Source organism: Emydura macquarii, unplaced genomic scaffold (genome assembly GCF_026122565.2).
Source record: "Emydura macquarii macquarii isolate MOO-44397 ecotype Brisbane River unplaced genomic scaffold, CSIRO-AGI_Emac_v2 contig_2473, whole genome shotgun sequence".
Lineage (NCBI taxonomy): Eukaryota > Metazoa > Chordata > Testudines > Chelidae > Emydura > Emydura macquarii.
The window spans coordinates 19,393,712-19,412,619 of NW_027132610.1; the positions used below are offsets into that span (position 1 = coordinate 19,393,712).

Consider the following 18,908-nt stretch of genomic DNA (forward strand, 5'->3'; position numbering starts at 1 on the left):
ATCATTCTGCACATTGGGGCCTGATCTCAGTTGGGAACTCTAGGCACTACCTTAATACAAATAATTAATAACAAGTAGGAAAGAGTTAAAAAGAGAACTAGGAGAGGTTAAAATACAAAGAGAAAAATCACACAAAGGCTAACCCCAATGAAAAAGGCAAAAGGGCAAGGATAAAAACAAATGCCACACACAGAAGGGGTAACAGGAAAAGAGAGAAAAGAGTGTATCTGTCCTGTTTCTGTATGTTGTCTATTTAGGGCTTGATCCTGGAACTGGATCTGTGTGAATACATGGGTCTACCTGTGTGGATCCAGTTGCAGGATATAGCTCTTACACAATAAGCTCTTTGGGGAGGGTTCATCTTCTTACATTGTCTATAGAGTACACAGAACCCTGTTGGGCACTGTGTAAATAGCAGCCCTACCTCCACCTCGCTAAGCATTATGAAGATGAAAATTCCTACATAGGTGCTAAATACTATTGCAAATATACAGACTGAAAAGAACTTCACAAACCTTCACAATAATGTAAAATGAAACTGCAGAATAACAATAAGGATGTTTTTCTTGTTATTGTTCATGCAGGGCATTGGGAGTTAGGAGATTTTGGGTTCTTTTCCTGGCTCTGACAGACTTGCTGTGTGACTTTGGGTATGTCATTTACTCTTTCCGTGCCTCTGTTCTCCCTGTGTAAAATGGTGATAATTATACTTCACAGGGGTACAATCAGCATCAATTCATTAAGGGACACCATCAAATTGAAATTGGTCAATTTCAGCAAAAGGAAGTAAAGCAGCTTCAAAAGGAGTACTATCCACAAGTCCCCTTGCAAAAGCATTTCTTTTTTACTTTTTTCAACCAGTTGTTCCTATTTTTTCATGTTTTTTCTCTCTGTTACTATCAAAAAAACTCAAATAGGAGTGTGCACACAGGTACAGAAGTGGGTGTCAGTACATGAATGGGAGGAACACACACCTCATGGAAGCAACCAGAGGCAAGTCACGAATAGGTGTCCACTCCTCCTTTCACCGTGGGTGCCAACGGGGGGAGAGCCTGTGGGAAGATGCAGAGCTGGGGGGGAAGAGGCGGGGCATGGGTGGGGCCACAGTCAGGGCTGGCCCTGATCTCTGGCCAGCACTGCCCCACACTGATCAGATGATCGGTGGCGAAATGCCACCCTAAGGGCGGGAAGAGGCGGTGCAGGGGTGGAAAGAGGCAGTGCGCAAGCAGAGCCACAGTCAGGGCTGGCCCTGATCTCATCAGATGATGGGCAGGGAGTGGCTCTTCATAGGCCATTAGCTGATGGGCTGTAAAGCGCCATCCCTGAAGGGTGCCGCTGAAACAGTGCTGGATCACTGACCAGGCCAGCCCCGGTGGGTGCTGAGCACCCCCTATTTTTTTCTGGTCGGTGCTCCAGCCCCAAAGCACGTGTGGAGGCGGTGCCTATCCTACCTTGTGGAGGGGAACTCCAGCTGCTGCTCCCCTTGTGTATGGCTCTGGAAGGGTTTCCAGCCTGAATTATCCTTTCTGCTCTATAGATGACTTAAGAATCTCCAATCCACACAGTCCTAATGAAGGGACTGAGAGTGGAGGTAATAGTCCCTGCTGCTCCTCCAAGCTCTGTGGAGAAGTCTAGGAGTGGAAGACAACTTACACAGCTCAGTACAGCGGGTCTGAAGACTCCCTCCTGATCATTCCTCTGCTCATCTCCCACTTGCTACGATTTTAAAAGGCAAATAATTACATTTCTATGGTAAACATTTTATTTTACTAAATGAAAAATAGTAATGTAATCTACTGATCAGTGTGTCTGTGTCCTCTGTGCCTGATCCCCAGAGATTATGAGTGTGTTACAGCTCTCAGCTTCAGAGCCTGACTCATTAGCTCAACTGCAAGATACGTTATAGATTCCAAGGCCAGAAAGACCATTGTGATCATCTAGTCTGACCTTCTGTAAAACACAGGCCAAAGAGCTTCTCCAACATAATTCCTAGAGCACATCTTTTAGAAAAACAGCCAATTTTGATTTAAAAATTGTCAGTGATGGACAATCATAAAATCATAGAACTGGAAAGGGACCTCGTGAGGTTATCTAGTCCAGTTACCTGTACTATGGCAGGACCAAGCATTATCTAGACCATCCCTGACAGATGTTTGTCTAACCTGCTCTTAAAAGTCTCCAATGCCGCAGATTCCACAATCTCCCTAGGCAATTTCTTCTAGTGCTTAACTACCCTGACAGTTAGGAAGTTTTTCCAAATGTCTAACCTAAACCACACTTGCTGCAATTTAAGCCAATTGCTTCCTTTCCTATCCTCAGAGATTAAGGAGAACAATATTTCTTCCTTCTCCTTGTAACAATCTTTTATGTCCTTGAAAACTGTTATGTCCCTCCTCAGTCTTCTATTCTCCAGACTAGACAAACCCAGTTCTTTCAGTCTTGCCTCATGGGTCATGTTTTCTAGAACTTTAATAATTTTTGTTGCTCTTCTTTGGACTTTCTCCAATTTGTCCACATCTTTCCTGAAATGTGGTGCCCAGAACTGGACACAATACTTCAGTTGAAGCCTAATCAGCGTGGAGTAGAGCAGAAGAATTACTTCTTGTGTCTTACTTACAACACTCCTGTTGATACATCCCAGAATGATGTTTGCTTTTTTTGCAACAGTGTTACACAGACTCATATTTACCTTGTGACCCATTATGACCTTCAGATCACTTTCTGCAGTACTCTTTCCTAGGGAGTCATTTCCCATTTTGTATCTGTGCAATTGATTGTTCCTTCCTAAATGGAGTACTTGGCATTTGTCCTTATTGAATTTCATCCTATTTACTTCAGACCATTTCTCCAGTTTGTCCAGATCATTTTGAATTTTAATCCTATCCTCCAAAACACTTGCAACCCTTCCCAGCTTGGTATCGTCTGCAAATTTTATAAGTGTACTCATTATGCCATTATCTAAATCACTGATGAAGATGTTGAACAGAACCTGACCCAGAACTGATCCCGTCAGGACCCCACTCAATTTGCCCTTCCAACTTGACTGTGAACCACTGATAACTACTCTCTGGGAACAGATATCCAACCAGTTATGCATGCACATTACAGCAGCATCGTCTAGGTTATATTTCCTATCCGCCACGACCATTGGTAAATTGTTCCAAAAGTTAATTACACTTACTGTCAAAAATGTATGCCTTATTTCCAGTCTGAATTTATCTAGTTTCAACTTTCAGTCATTGAATAGTGTTATACATTACTCTGCTAGATTGAAGAGTCCATTATTAAATATTTATTCCCCATGTAGATACCTATAGACTATAATCCAGTCACCTCTCAACCTTCTCTTTCATAAACTAAATAGTAACAGGCTCACAGAGCTCAATCTATAAGGCATGTTTTCTAATCCTTTACTCATTCTTGCAGCTCTTTTCTGAAGCCTCTCCAATTTATCAACATCCTTCTTGAACTGTGGCCACCAGAACTGAACACTGTATTCCACAATTCCTGATTGCATCATTGCCAAATACAGAGGTAAAATAATGTCTTTATACCTACTTAAGATTCCCATTTATGCATTCCAGGATTATATTCGCTCTTTTGACCACAGTGTCACACTGAGACCTCAAGGTCAGCTGATTATCCACCACAACCTCCAAATCTTTTTCAGAGTCGTTGTTTCCCAGGATAAAGTCCCCCATCCTGTAGGTATGGCCTATGTTCTTTGTAAATGTATATATCTAAGAACATTTAGCCATATTTCAACACACTCTTTACTTGCACCCAAACTTAACAAACAACCCAGATCACTCTAAATCAGCTACCTGTCCTCTTCATTATTTAACACCTCCCTAATTGTTGTGTCATCTGCAAACTTTATTATTTTATATTTTCTTCCAGGTTATCAATAAAGATGTTAAATAATGTAGGACCAAGAACTGATCCTGACAATGCCCCACTGGAAATACACCCGTTTGGTGATGATTCCCTGTTTAAAATTTTGTTTTGAGATCTATCAGTTACTCAGTTTTTAATCCATTTAATGTGTACTATATTAACTTTATCTCATTATGTTTTTAATCAAAATGCTGTGTGGTGATGAGTATATAATCATCTTCCCCCCCCCAATACAGAACAAAAGTATTTATTGAACAATTCCGCCTTTTCTGCATTATTATTAATAATTCTACCATTTCCATCTAGTAATGGACCAATATCATTGTCAGGATTCTCTTTGTTCCCAATATATATTAAAAATTCCTTGTTATTGTTTTTATCTTTGCTGGCCATAGATTTCTCCTTATACCCAGTTCCTCTTTAACTGTTAGGACAAGGTCTAATAAAGAATTCCCCCATAGAGGCTGCAGCACATTTTGTGTTAGGAAATTGTCATCTATAATGTTTAGGAATTCTAAGGGTATTTTACTACTGGCCACATGAGACCTCCAGCATATGTCATTCAAACTGAAGTACCCCATGATCATGCAGTTATTTTCCTACACATTATAGATAGGTGCGTAAGGAGGTAATCATCCTGTTCCTTATTGTGATTTACTGATCTGTAGCAGACACCAACTAATACCCAATCTTGTGCCATTCCCCTTCCCCTTTTGCCCACTTGATCCTTCCAAAATAGGCTATAAGTGATTTTAACATTCCAGTTGTGTGAATCATCCCACCAAGTTTCAGTAATACCAGCTAGACTGAATTTATCATCATGAATGAGCAATTCCAATTCCTCTTGTTTGTTACCCAGGCTTCTAGCATTGGTGGATATGCAATTTAAGAATTTCTTCTCTTCATGTCCTTTGAGTAATCTAGTTTTCAATTCAAAGTGCTCAAATCTTCCCTTTTTTACACTCACAAACCTGCACTCTACCTCCGTTTTGCTGCTAGCTTAACCCCCTCCTGACTATTCTAGCCAGTCATTACATGAGGAGACTGGTCCCTCTTGTAGTGGCATGGGAGGAGGAGAGACCAAACGCCTGTGCTTTTAGCTCTGGAATTTTCCAGTTCAATCTTCTGTGTGTTGGCCAAAATGCTGATTGTCAGTTAACATAGCATCTTCTGTTTATTTACTGCTTCAAATTTCTGGAATACAGCCATATAGATTCCAAAACACCAGAAGCTCCCTGTTGTTGTGAGACTGTTAAATGCCATATTTCTGGGCCTGGAGGAAAAGAATGCATATGAACTCCATCCAGAGCATTAGGACAATGTCATCATCTGCTAGTCAGAGAGAGGAAATGAAACTGATCGTCAACAAAAGTGAAACTGGTTCTGCATCACCAGCTGTTGACTGCACAAAAGAAGCAAATGGGAAAAAAACAAAACAGAGAAAGTTGTTTTCTTTTAATCTCTTGCAGTTCTGGTCACTTTCTGTGTCATTTGTAACTGCAGTGAGTCAGTTTCTTCCAGACTTTGGTGTAGTTTTGAGCTGATCTAGTCTCCGTACTGCAGATGTGAACATTCCTACCTGCCTGCTCATCCAGCTATTTGTTTTAAACAGGTGTGTAAAATATCAGCCCCATTGCAGTAAAAGGGCAGGTGAGTGCATATGATGCCTGGATCCATGGCAGGATTGCCAAGCTGCTGTGTGCCAAGTGCTTTGACATCCTCATGTGGCAAGCGTCACATAAGTGGACAGGGTTGCACTGTGGCTGAAGTGCCGATGACAGACGACAGGGCCGAGGGGTGTGTCCAGGCACATGGTGAGGGTTAAAGGTGCAAGGGGTGCGTTGCGGTGCCTGGTGAGGGTGCGAGATGCGTCGTGGCACCCAGCGAGGGGTGCACCATGGCGACCGGCCAGGGCGCGAGGCGTGTCATGGCGCACGGCAATAGGTGTAAGGGGTGCGTCGTGGCGCACGGCGAGAGGCACGTCGTGGTGCATCGTGGTGCACGGCGAGAGGCGTGCGAGGCACGGGCACTGCCCTGACACCACGTCACACGCTCCCTCGACGTTGAGTCTCCCACCTGGCTGGGCGGAGGGCAGGCGGCGCAAGGCGCTCTGGTGGGTATAGGGGCTGGTGGGAGGAGGCCAGCTCGGCCCACGGCCCCCCTGGTGGGGGAGGGGGATGCAGCACGTCCCCTGCCTGAGAGCCAACAGGGCTGCCCCATGCTAAGTAGGGACCCCGCCTCTGCCGTCCCCACTGCTCACCGGGAGGCAGGGGCGGAATGGCCCATTGGCTGAAGCTGTGGGGGGGGGGAAGGAATCAGTCATTACCAAAGGTGCACAAATCGGGGCAACGCAGCCCTGATCCCACCCCCCACCCCCATGGTACTTACCGCGGGGCGGGAGGAAGGAATCGTCCACCGACGGGGCTGCGGCTTCTTCTGCCTCAGCCGGCCGGGCAGGAGATGCTGGAAACTCCTAAAGGGAGCCGAGAGGAGGGGCCAGGAAATGGGCGTGCCCGGCTGTGAGAGTGTCGGGTGGACCCGGCTCGCTCCCCGGGACTGAGCATGTGCCAGCCTTCTGCGCATGCTCACTAGCCGCCGCCGAAGCCTCTGACCTAACGGTGCCCTGCAGCCAGAGTCCCGCCCCGGCCCCGCCCGCCACAATGGGGCTGCGCGCGCAGGGGGCGGGGCCGGGGCCAGGGACTGGCTGTCTGACCGAGGCGTCGGCGTCGGGTCCAGGCTGTGCACGCGCGGGCACGGCCCACCCAGCGCTGTGGGGCCTGGGCTGTGGCAGGAGAAACACGTTCGAATCCCGGCGATGCCAGTCGAGCCGCGCCGCGCGAGAGCCTGGCTCCCCGGGGAAGGGGCCTGATGCATAGCGCGCTTTAGGCGGGGCCCGGGCTGCTGCTTTGGGATGGCTGCTGGGCCGTGGGGGAGGCGAGCTTGTCACGGACCCACCGCTCACGTCCCCTCTTCCCCTCCCCCCCCCGGCAAGCCTCAGCGGCAGGGATTCCCTGGCATCCAGCTACTGCACAACAGGCTCTGCCTCTGGCCCTTGGGGGAGGCCAGGGATTCAGGGGAATTCCTGCCCCAGTCTTTTTGGAACTGCTGATCTAAGGGAGGGGTGCTGAACTGTAAGCCCAGAGGCCATCTATTCTACTCTTTGTTTTAACACTGACTGGTTAGTACTTCTAAGAATTTCAGAACTCATATTATGAGCCACAGTCTCATACTGCCCCTTGATGGTTAAATATTACTCACCCATTTCACAGATAAGATGACTAAGAGCTTGTGCAAGGTCACTTTATGCAGATCTGGGAAGAGAACCTAAGTTTCAAATATAACAGAGGCAAATTTCAACCACTTTGCCAGCCTTTCAGAAGAGCCATGCTGCAATAGGTGCTTCTGTAATCTGCACTAATAGTGTGAAGCTTTGTGTCACTCTTTAGTAGCTAAACCACATATAGAGGTTTATGGTTATGCTACCGCGTGTAACTTTAAGACTGCTGGTTCTTTAGCTCAGGTGACAGAGAGGCTCATGCTTTTACCTCAAGAGATCCTGGGGTTGGTTCCCAGAGACAGCCCAAACAGAGGCGTTATTACATTTGGCCATACCGTCTATAACTAGACCACCGTCTGCTCCCAGCACTAGAAAGACAATCCAAAAATCTTGATGAGTTCCAGTACTGTTTCACAAACACTTTGTAACCACTGGCAATTGTTCTTGTTGTCTCCATGCACAGGCTGCTCCACACAGAGAATAAGAATATACTTCCCAACCCCTCCTATCAGTTAGTAGGAAAGTGGATGAGGACTAGACTATAAATCTGGACAATGGAGGTGTAAAACTGTCTGGTAACCCATGTATGGATGGAAAAAAAATAACATCTCTGTGCAAATGTTAGTATAAAGAGTCTAATAATTGTTGGAATTGGTTTATATTGCAAAACGTATTTAGAAGTGAATTTGAATGTTGTGTTAATATTTGTTTTATTGTTGCATTTCCAGTTTGTTATTGGGAGCTGTCCCTTTAAGAACAGGGTGTGGCAGACTGAGGCCTTGTCCATATGGGGGAAATTTGACTGGCATTGTTATTCCCAAATTGCTATTCTAGTATAATTTAGCTACTCCAGAATAACTCCCCTTGTGGACATTTAATTCCAGAATCAAAATGATTTTATTCCAGAATAATTACGATGCTCTGTTAGCTGAGTAAGGATTTATCTACATGGGAAAGTTTTTTTGGAATCCATTTTTCTGCTTTAACAAGTCAGATATGAAGGAAAATAATTGTTTGCTTGACCACAGTTACTCCATTTTAGTTGTTTTTAGTGTTCTGCTTTCTGTTGAAATCAGCCACCCGCTCCTCTTTTCTTTGTTTATGGTGCTTATCTCTGCCAAGGTCAGAGAGAGAGAGATTAACAGGAGAAATGAGGAGTCAGCCTTAAGTGATTTTTGCTTTCTCTTCAGTCTTGGGAAATAGACTAGACAATTTTGATAGATAAGTTGAAATCTTCTGCCCTTATCTTTTATGTTATGCATATGTTTATAGTTAGAAGAGGTAGAAAGTGTAAAGCCAATAGCAATAATAATAATAATTGAGTGTACCAATAAGCATTAAGAATTTATGCATATGTAATTTCTTTGTTTGTGTTTGTATAAATATGCAAGAGAGCATGCCTTCGGGGACTCACACTGATCACTTGCTGGGAAGTGTCCAACTTCTGCAGAAATAAAACTTGGAGACTGCCCAACTACTTGCGTGGATCTCTTTTCTATCTGGTGCAGGGCTAACGAACCTCATTTGGAATATTTTTCCAACAATTCTGGCGACCACGAAGGGACGGCCTTGCAAACCAACCCTGAGTTCCAGCGCCAGCCAACGCCCCAGCCGGCAATAGGGTGAGTTCACCCAGAGGGCTTTTGGACGGGGTTTGAAACTCGAGAGAAGGCTGTAAAGCAGTTGAAACCCTTTGCAGTCTCACAGTCTCCAAGGGATTCAGGTACCTGTATGTTTTGTGTTGTGTCTGTCAGGTTTTCTTAGGAGATTCCAAAACGGGCACCCTAGCACTGTCCTTGACAGTGGCCACGCACTGGGCCTAAGGGCTATTAAGCGCGAAAGTTCTGGGTGGCACAAAGTTTTTTGTGCACGGAATCTCCTCAGTTTTTCTATCTGTTTTGTCTAGGACCAATTATTGGGTCCCTTTCTAGTCTCTCTGAATACTGGGCACACAGGCTGACCTATCTGCAGGCAGTCCAGCTGGTCCGAGGCAAGTCCTCTAAGGCCAGAAACGCTGTGTGGCGGATTTTGTTTTCTTTTCCCGCAAAGAGACCATAATTTATTCTATTCTGTCACTTTGTTTTTGATTTTGCAAACTCCTCCGGAGGTATGGTTTTTTAAAAAAATAAGCGCATCCCCAATTGTTCTGTGCACAGGTCGTCCACAAAGTATAAACAAGAGAAATAAGTGCTAGTTTAAGTACTAAGATAAGGGCTCAGATCAGGTTCATTAACCTGTCCTTAAGAAAACAAAAGCCGAGGCTGTGTTGACACAGAGAGTGTGTAGTGTGTGTGTAAAGTAATAGTGTTGTAAACGAGAAATGGGGCTCGGAGGAAGTAAAATCCCCGAAGACAGTCCCTTAAGGACGGTGTTAGCAGCATGGGCTGCGGGTAATTTACCGGTACTAAAAAAAAATAAAAAAAACTTGAGTCCTAAAACTAAATATAAAATGGCAAAAATATTACTACAAAAATACCTAAATTTGGCCCACCTATGGTACCTTTGATTATTGCAAGCTACAACAACTAAGACATAAGTTTAAAAAAAAAAAGCCCCGAAGCAGATAAATTATTAGTATTAATAGGCGCATCTCTCTACTGGAGCTTGCCCTGTAAAAACAATACCTGCAATTAAGGGGAAACTCCACCCCCTTATATTCCAAGCTCTTTGCTATTAAAAAGTCGACAAGAGAAACCACCTGAGCCTTTGTATCCCCTTTTACCCCCTATTGCCTCCCTACCAGCTATTGTTCAACCAACCCCTGCCTCACAAGTTAGCAAACCTGCCGCAAACGGGACAGCCACCCCCTCCCTTTTTGTCTCCGCTCCGCTTCAGGCAGACGAGTGTAGAGACTTAGGCAAAGAAAGCGGCCGTGGGAGAAAGCAAAATTTAAATAAAAACGACAGCAGCTGCAGCAATATCAGTAAAAATGAAGCGCGGGGGGGGGGAGAAAGGCTGGGAGAAAAAAACAAAGCAATATGAAAAATTGTGACTCCCCTCCCCTGCCAAGCCCCGGCTATACCCGCACAGGATGCAAGCTCAGGGCTAAAAAATCTGAAGAGCACACCACCACCACCACCGTTGCCCCATTGCGCCTGCAGTATATATCCAACGGGCAAACAGTGCTCACTGAAAGTACACACCCCTTTTTCCCCTAGGGATCTGATTATTTGGCAAAAAAACCACCCCCTCCTTTTGACAAGACCCTGTTACAGTTATCAGAAAATTCCGGACTATTGTCCTAACGCATAATCCAACGCAATATTTTTCCAACAGATATAAATATTCCAAATGCAGTACATCCACACTGCTTTTGTAATGCTGTTTTAAGCCACTTCCATTTTGTCTCATTGGCTGACAGTGTTGCTGTGTTTTTTCAAAATCAGTGAAGAGCATTCTGGGCTGACATTCCATGGTGCAATGTTCTGCCAATAGGCTTTCTGGGATTTCTCTCACAGCACATTGTGGGATAGCTACCAAAAGCCACTAGAATTCTGGGACTTGAGGGCTGTTGTCCTAATTTAGATGGAATATATGGGCGAAAAGTGTTAATATAACCCAACCGCTATCCAACATTAAACTATGTTAAACGAGGTCTGGGGTTGGTATACAGACACCTTAGCCTGCTTAGTACCATGGCAAACACATAATTAAAAACCCCTTTAATGTTTTATGAGAAAAAAGAAGGCAAAATAATTTGGAATGTGAAGTATTAATAAGTCTTTCATTTAACAACATCCCTTGTTCCCTTTAGCTGGAGTGAGATTTTAGAAGGAAAACCCTGTTGTTTGACTGTCTCTTAAATGGTATTAAGGATGGTAATAACTGCCCTTTTGGGGAAAAGAGAAGTTAGTTGAGATGGGCTGGAACTGTTGCTGTTAAAGTCTGATCCCATTTCATTCCAAGTAGTGTTTGGGATTCAGCTGGAGCTGATAAGGGTGATGATGTCATCTGGGTCCCTCTCTCTGGCTCAGTCTGGTCAGGACATCTCAGGATTAGGATGACAAAGACCTGGGGTCCCATAAGATGGTGGGGATGTCAGCCATGATGGTGAAGTTTGCTTCAGTAGCCTCTGGCTGTTCTTCCTATTTCTCCCCTGCCCAAAGTCTCTTTCTTTAAGGACCTAAAAAGGGGTGGGTAGGCGGAATAGCCCAGACCCTAATTATTTTGTCTACAAATTAGGCTTAGTTTCCAACACATCAGTTTTGATTAATTAATTTCCAGACCCACATTTTCTTGTTTACAAAGCATGAGCTCAGCACAGTCCTTGAGTTATATCAGTAGACGTTTTTGTTTGGACTAATTCAGTTTTTCTATCTGATTTTCTTACACTTGTTTCTATCAGCATTTTTTATGATAGGTTATTGTGACAACCTATGAACTTATACTCACTTTTTACAGTTGAACTCACAATTGGGGTACATTTATAGGCCCAGTTATTAAAACAGGTCAAACTAACAAATTCTTGTAATTCCTCTCCTGTCATCCCATCATTCATTTGACTTTTGAAAGCCAGTGCCATTTTCAAACTGCTGTGAGGCAGCAGGATGGGAATACTGCTGAGCTATCCTGACGATTAATACAAATAGTAGTTGTTGTGCAACCAGATGGCTTTGGATGACTTGGGAAATAGCTATGGCAGTGCCCCAGTGATATGAGGAGAGGAGGAGGAAATCTAGTAGTTACTTTTGCACGAACTTTTCCTGGTGAGCTTTACTCAGTGGACTGCTCCTTCTGGGCTTGGTCAACCAGCAGTGACTCTTGGAGTAGGATAGTGATGTTCAACTGGGATGACAAGCAATGGCAGCAGAAGTTCAGGCTGACAAATGCCACTTTCCTTGAAATCTGTGTGGAACTCATGCTAGAGCTGCTATGATGGAGCACCACCGTGAGAGCTCCCCATCAGTATGGAGAAGCGTGTGACCAATGCCATCTGGGAGCTCACCATTTCTGATTGCTCCTGGTTAGTAGCTAACCAGTGTGGTGTTGGTAGGTCAGCTATTGGGGAAGTAGTCACGGAGGTATGCACTGCTGCCCCAGGTCATAAAGCTTGGCAACACACTGGAGGATATTGATGGATTTGTGTGGTTGGGGTTCCTGAATTGTATTGAGGCCAGTGATAGGATCCAAGTGCTTATTCTTTGCCCCCACATCAGGCCTTTGAGTTCATCAACAAAAAAAGTGTATTTTTCCATGATGCTACAAGGTATGGTTGATAACAGTGGAAGTTTCTACAATATTAATGTGGAGCGCCCTGGAAATGTCCATGTTTCTGGGACCTTTAGAAACTCAGGCTTGTTTTCTGCACTGAGAAATGGAACTTTTGCTCCCAGGACCGCTATGAACACTAATGGTCTTGATAGTCCTACTAGCCTTCTGGGAGACCCAGATTACCATTGTGTTCAAGTTTATGAAGGATTTTACTGGACACTTGTAACTAGCTGCAGGATGTCAGTGGAATGTGTATTTGGAAGGCTGAAGGGAAGGTGGAGCTGTCTTGCGATGAGGCTGGGAGCTGCTGAACAATATCTGCCTCGCGTGATGGCTGCTTGCCATTGTTTTGTACAACATCTTTGAGAGCAATAGAGAGAGCTTCACTGATGGGAGAAAAGTGGAGATGGAAAGGCTTTATGGACATTTTGAACAGCCAGCTCAGTCTGTGCTAAATGCTGCCAATGGTCAGGGAGATGGGGTGAGGGATACATTGTGCTCCTGCTTTGAGGTTTAGTGGTGAAAATATATACACCTTTATGTAAGGATTTTATTATAGAATCATAGAAATGTAGGGCTGAAAGAAACCTTGAGAGGTCATCTAAACCGTCTTCCCTGTCCATGTCTTTCATATGACACTCCTGTTATGGTACAACAACCCAGAATAGTTTGTCTTTTTTGCAACTGCATCAAGTTGTTGATTCATTTCAATTTGTGATCCCCTATAACTCCCAGATTCTTTTCAGCAGTACTATCTAACCAGTTATTCTCATTTTGTATTTGTGCATTTGATTTTTCCTTCTTGAGTGTAGCACTTTGCACTGGTGTCTATTGAACTTCACCTTGTTGATTTCATACCAATTCTCCAGTTGATCAGAGTCCTTTTGAATTCTAATTCTGTCCTCCAGCGTTCTTGTAACCCCACCCAGCTTGGTATCATCTGCAGATTTTATAAGCATACATGCTTATCCAAGTTATTAATGAAAATATTGAATACTACCGGACCCAGGACTGATCTCTGTAGGCCCCCACAAGATACATACTCCCTATTTGTTAGTGAACCATTGATAATTACTCTTTGTGTATGGTTTTTCAACTAGTTTTGCACCCACTTTGTAGTAATTTCATTTAGGCCATATTTCCCTAGTTTGGTTACAAGAATGTCACATGGGACTGGGTCAAAGGCTTTACTAAAATCCAGATAAATCACATCTACTACTTTCCCTCTATCCACTAGGCCAGTAACCCTGTCAAAAGAAGGAAATTAGGATGGTTTGGCATGATTTGTTTTGAAAAAGCTATGTTGTCTATTATTTATCAGCCTATTATTCTATAGTTACTTACAAATTGATTTAATAATTTGTTCCAGTATCTTTCCAGGTATAGAAAGTAGGCTGACTGGTATATAATGTCCTGGGTCCTCTTTGTCCCTCTTTTTAAATATAGGTACTATGTTTGCCCTTCTCCTATCCTCTGGAACCTCACCTGTCCTCCAAGAATGCTTTCCTAAATGTGCAATGCTTTGTGCAATGCTTTTATGCAATTCTTCAGCCAAGTTACGAATAAATAATAAACTGAGTTGTAAATAATAAAAATCTTTATTGAACATAGAGTACATACTTAAAACCAGTGGAAATTTGGCAAATTTGTCTGAAGTGCTGAGTGCAACCATAATTGTGCTGATAGTCAGAAACATGTAGGTGGGGGGTTGTGACTTTCTTAATGTCTTGTAGTATGGTGAAGGACGGGCTTGTCTGTAGTAGCTGAGGACGTGGAGGGTACTCCCAGTATACAGTGTCCTTTGAGAACAGAAAAGGCTGCAGGATGTGGCTAGGTTGGGATTTTGGCCACAGTGTTCTCCAGGAGAGCTGCCTGTTGCCGTATCATTTCCAACAGCTGTGCCTGCATGTCCTTCTCTTTGTGGATGTACTCCCTTCACAGCCCCAAGCCTGTTCCCCGTCCTCCTCCCTCTCCTGTGTATCATGCTGAAGGAAATCTTCCTTTCACTCTTCAGTCTTCTCCCTCTGCTGGGATGCGGCTTCAAGGCACTAACCTTGTCGTCCCTTGTCCCCTTTCTGTTCCCCCAGATTTCCCTGACTTTCATTCAATGATAACGCTTCTGTTTGTGGAGGCCATGGCACATTGAATGCTAGGAGAGCAGAGGAAGAGCACAAGTTGTTGTGCTAGTCTATCAATGACAACAATGATCAAATGCTGCTTTTTCCTTTATTTTTGAATGCCGTTCTCTTAGCCTCTTCCCAATCTGGGTGATCTTAGAGATGGTACGACATTTTCCAATGTACTTCTCCCTGGTATGGAACCCCTGTACCAGTGCTGGATTGATGGCATGCGAGAAGAAGCAGGAAGGGGCACACTATTAACTGCATGTGCATTTCTGTAGGCTGTCCTGATGATGGAGGATGTTATCCCCAAAAGACAGAGAAGGATCTTGTTCATAATGACAAGAAGCAAACCAGAAAGTTATGCAGCACTGCTATTTACCGACATGGTTCCCCCACCCGCCCCAAATAGTGCAGGTGTGGAAGGGCTGCCCTGAGATGACTGCATTGCCTTGCAATGTGCCTGCCAAAATAGAGCAATATCTGTGCCTTAAGTTCTCTGTGCTAACACTGGCAGATCAGCACAATGTGCACTGCAAAATAAACAGACTTTTGGAATAACTGTTTTGAACCCAAGTGATTAACAATGCTGAGGCTGTGATTAAAAATAGCTGCAAATGCCTTATATTCTCTATGCACTTTGAAATGTCTGTAGCCTAACTTGGACAGTTTACCTCATAAAATGTAAAGGTAGGTAAAAGCACAGGCCATTGATAAACTGACTGCTAAAGTGCTTTTTCTCTAATTACTGCTACAATAAACATACGTGTCATGCAGTGGGGAAGGGACATTAAGCAGAATGGGAAGGGAGTGATGTGGGAGGGGGGCTGGCACATTTGGCCAATGATTGTGGGATTCAGTATTTCAGAGAAATAAATGCATTAGAACTTCAATTCTCCAACCCAGTCATCATTTCGAACACACTGAGGGGATGGGATACAATAGAAGCTGAGTAGGTAAAGAGGGGTTCCTAACGTTCAACTGTGTAACATTTCCCAGAGCTGAAGAGCTCTGTGTAGCTCAAAAGCTTCTCTCTCTCACCAACAGAAGTTGAGCCAATAGAAGATATTACCTCACCTAACTTGTATGCATAACATGTCAGTGACCTGATAGTATCCAGAACAAAGTTGTTGTTTAAATCCTCCTCTACAGTTGTATTGCAGAATAGCACATATTTCTAACCTGGAAAAGGTCCCCTCCCAAGCATGGTCAGACTGGGTCTCTGCCTGCGGTTTGGTGGCTCTCTCTGGCACTGGCACTGCCTTGGGGTTTTGTGTGCTGAAGAGATCCTGGCTGTCCAGAGCAATTTACTTCTGCTTGGTGTCCCGTTCAGGTCTGTGGTGGGCTGGTGGATCTTTGGGGCTGTTCAAAATATGTCAGGGTTTGGTGGGAGCCTCTGTGACAAAAATGCAATCCAGCACCTCATAAAAGACACAGGTACTGTGACCATTGCTGGAGGGCTTGTTATGGTCTCTGGCATGTTTATAACCCTGCCAGAGCTCTTTTGTTTTGTTAGGGCAATGGGGTGTGGCTGAGTGCTCCCTCTCCTGTTGCTTTGAAAGCTGCTCAGCTGGCTTGGCATTCTGATGACTGCTGGAAGATGGGACTGGACATGTTTCCCACCCCAGAGGCCAGCAAAGGCTAGGACATCCCTATAGGACCCTGTGGAAGCACAGGGCCTGTCTACTATAATGAGTATCTGACTGCAGGTGTGTGAATTTGTGAGCTGGAATCGCAAAGGGCCACACCTGGCTGCATGCCAGTATTTAAACAAGGAAGTGAAAGCTAATCAAGATGACCCTGCAACAGTAGAGGGCACAAAGGTAGACAGACAAGCCAACCCAGGTGTGCATTGTGGGATATCAGTGGGAGGACTGCTAGAAGCAGAACAGTTAATTTGAAATGGGGCTGCATCCACAGAGAACCTTATTCTGCGATAAATCATTCCAAAATATAATTAATCTGTTTCTAAACTAGATTAATGTAGGAAGAGATACCAGATCATTTGCAAACAGAACTCGTGTGTGTAGACATAAAGCAGCTTATCCTGAAAAAACTTTCCTGTGCAGACAAACCCTACTTATTCTGGAATAGAAGGTTCTCATGGGGGGCTGTTGGGGATTAGTTATTCTGGAATACTGTGCTGGTCAATTTCCCCATGTAGGCAAGTCCTTAGATTGTATTTGAAATTGAGAGCAATTTATGGGAAATCTTGGCTTGTTTCCAGATCCTGCTTATATAAGCTCCTAAAAGGTCAAAACTTGATGTACTAAACTCATCTTTCCAGAAATCTAGTTGTAACATTAGTATTAATGGGGATATGATGCCTCAGGGCATGGCTAATGAGTTAGAGGAGTGGTTTCCAAATATTTTTCCCTCCCAAAGACCACTTGGCATCTTACTGTCTCAGGCACTTCATTTCCAGTACTACTGGAATGTCCCCACCATGGGAACAGCTTGGCCAGCGTGACCTTGCATGCACGGTATGCAGTCACATTGTATGGAGGATGGGCCATTTTCAGAATAAAATGGCATCCCTCATGCAGCAAAAGTGCTGGAATGCCATCCTGGCATCTTCCAGTGCTGGCTCAAGGGACTGACCCCTGTATAACTCACAGTGGACCCCCAGGGGTCTGGGGACCCCACTTTGGGAACCACTGAACTTTTCACCTATAGGTTACTGGTTTCAGTTCTGCCCAGCTCAGGAGGGATTAAAAAGTTCCTGCCATTTAATGGATGTTTGGTAGCTGCTATATGAGTTTGGCTAGTCTCACTTCCAGAACCTGTCAAACTCATCAGTATGCTTTGCACTAGACTATAAACTCTTCAGAGCAGGGATTGTCCCTTACTATGCATTTGTACAGTGCCTACCTAGCACAATGGGACCCAGATCTGGGCTGGGACCCCTGCTATGAGAGCACCTTTAGCTGGGGCCAAAATCACCTAACTCACTATATATTTGAGAGTTGGTAACTCTGTAATTCTCACATGCACATTAATGGTTGGCAGGGGAAGTTCAAAAATCAGACCACAAAACATTTTAAAGAAAATCTTAGGATTTTGGGGTCAATCTCCTGATTTTTGAACTTTTGGAGTTGACAATCCAGTTAGCTCTCCAGCCAGAGAAAGAGATTCCTTCCCAAAACCCCCTACAGAGTCAGGCCCGATCTGCCCACCCACATCTGAAACCCATCTAAGAAAGCCCTGGTTCCACTGAGTGGCAAGGGATACCCTGGACAGAATGTTACTGTACCATTATCATGAGAACTCCATATAATAAATGCCCCCCCCATACCCAAATTCTCATTCCTGAGGGAATAGTTGGTGGAAACTCTACAAGGTGAAACACTGGAGCAGCTTTGGCTTGGTCAACATCCATCAGGTTATATCACAGAGGGCACTGGAGCCGGCCCTACGGGATCTGCTAAGGGGAAAAACGTTCTGGTAGCTGTGCATGGAGGCGTGCACACACCTATAACAGAATGGATATGAGCAATCATTCGAAGCTGGCATTTCTACAACTACAGTTTTATCATTTGTATTTCCAGGGCCTTATACTGCAGTTTCATTTGCACACACTTTTCAGTCATGGCACAGGGACTAATCAGTGATTTGTTTTCTCCTGTTTGTGTGCACAGGACACATTGCTGAAAGTTGTGTGGCATTCTAAAGTGAAGTAGGCCATTGTTTATTCTAACAGCTTGATTAGAACAGAAAACAAGGTTACTTACCAGTAACTGTTGTTCTTCGAGATGTGTTGCTCATATCCATTCCAACATAGGTGAGTGCGCGCCCCGTGCACGAGTCTCCGGAAGCTTTTTTGCCCTAGCAACCCCCGCAGGGTCGGCTCCGGCGCCCCCTGGAGTGCCGCGCTCATGTCGCGGTATATATGGCGCCGCCGACCCCGCGGGTCCCCAGTCCCTTCTTTCTGCAGACTCCGACAGCGGGGATGGAGGGTGGGTTTGGAATGGATATGAGCAACACATCTCGAAGAACAACAGTTACTGGTAAGTAACCTTGTTTTCTCTCTTGAGTGATTGCTCATATGCATTCCAACATAGGTGATTAATTAGCCGTACCTTGGAGGTGGGTAGGAGTCACTGGCGAGCAGCCCTTCTCAACACGGCTCTGCCCATGCTTGCGTCCTCTCTTGCCTGCTGCACGATGGCGTAGTGGGACGTAAAGGTGTGTACCGATGACTAGGTCGCTGCTCTGCAGATGTCCTGCAGGGGCACTCGTTCCAGGAAGGCCGCGGATGAGGCCTGGGCTCTGGTGGAATGTGCGGTGACTGGTCCTGGGAGTCGCACCTTCGCCAGCTCGTAGCAGGTTTTAATACACGCGGTGATCCAGGTGGAGATGCGCTGGGTGGAGACAGGTGGGCCCTTCATCCGGTCCGCCACTGC

The 18,908-nt window shown here is 44.8% G+C and overlaps 2 protein-coding genes across 2 annotated transcripts in view; one reads left to right on the forward strand and one right to left on the reverse strand.

The window, feature by feature from the left end:
• Positions 1 to 18,908, reverse strand: part of SETDB2 (SET domain bifurcated histone lysine methyltransferase 2) — a 99,899-nt gene that overhangs the window by 35,854 nt on the left and 45,137 nt on the right. The window contains exon 17 of the mRNA XM_067562712.1: positions 13,244 to 13,325. Within this exon, the coding sequence (XP_067418813.1) occupies positions 13,244 to 13,325 (82 nt within the window). The remainder of the gene's footprint in view (positions 1 to 13,243; positions 13,326 to 18,908) is intronic.
• The window catches only part of CAB39L (calcium binding protein 39 like), a 146,881-nt gene continuing 134,847 nt past the window's right edge, over positions 6,875 to 18,908 (forward strand). The window contains exons 1-3 of the mRNA XM_067563093.1: positions 6,875 to 7,075; positions 7,638 to 7,794; positions 8,683 to 8,796. The gene's annotated coding sequence lies outside the window, so the exon portion shown is untranslated. The remainder of the gene's footprint in view (positions 7,076 to 7,637; positions 7,795 to 8,682; positions 8,797 to 18,908) is intronic.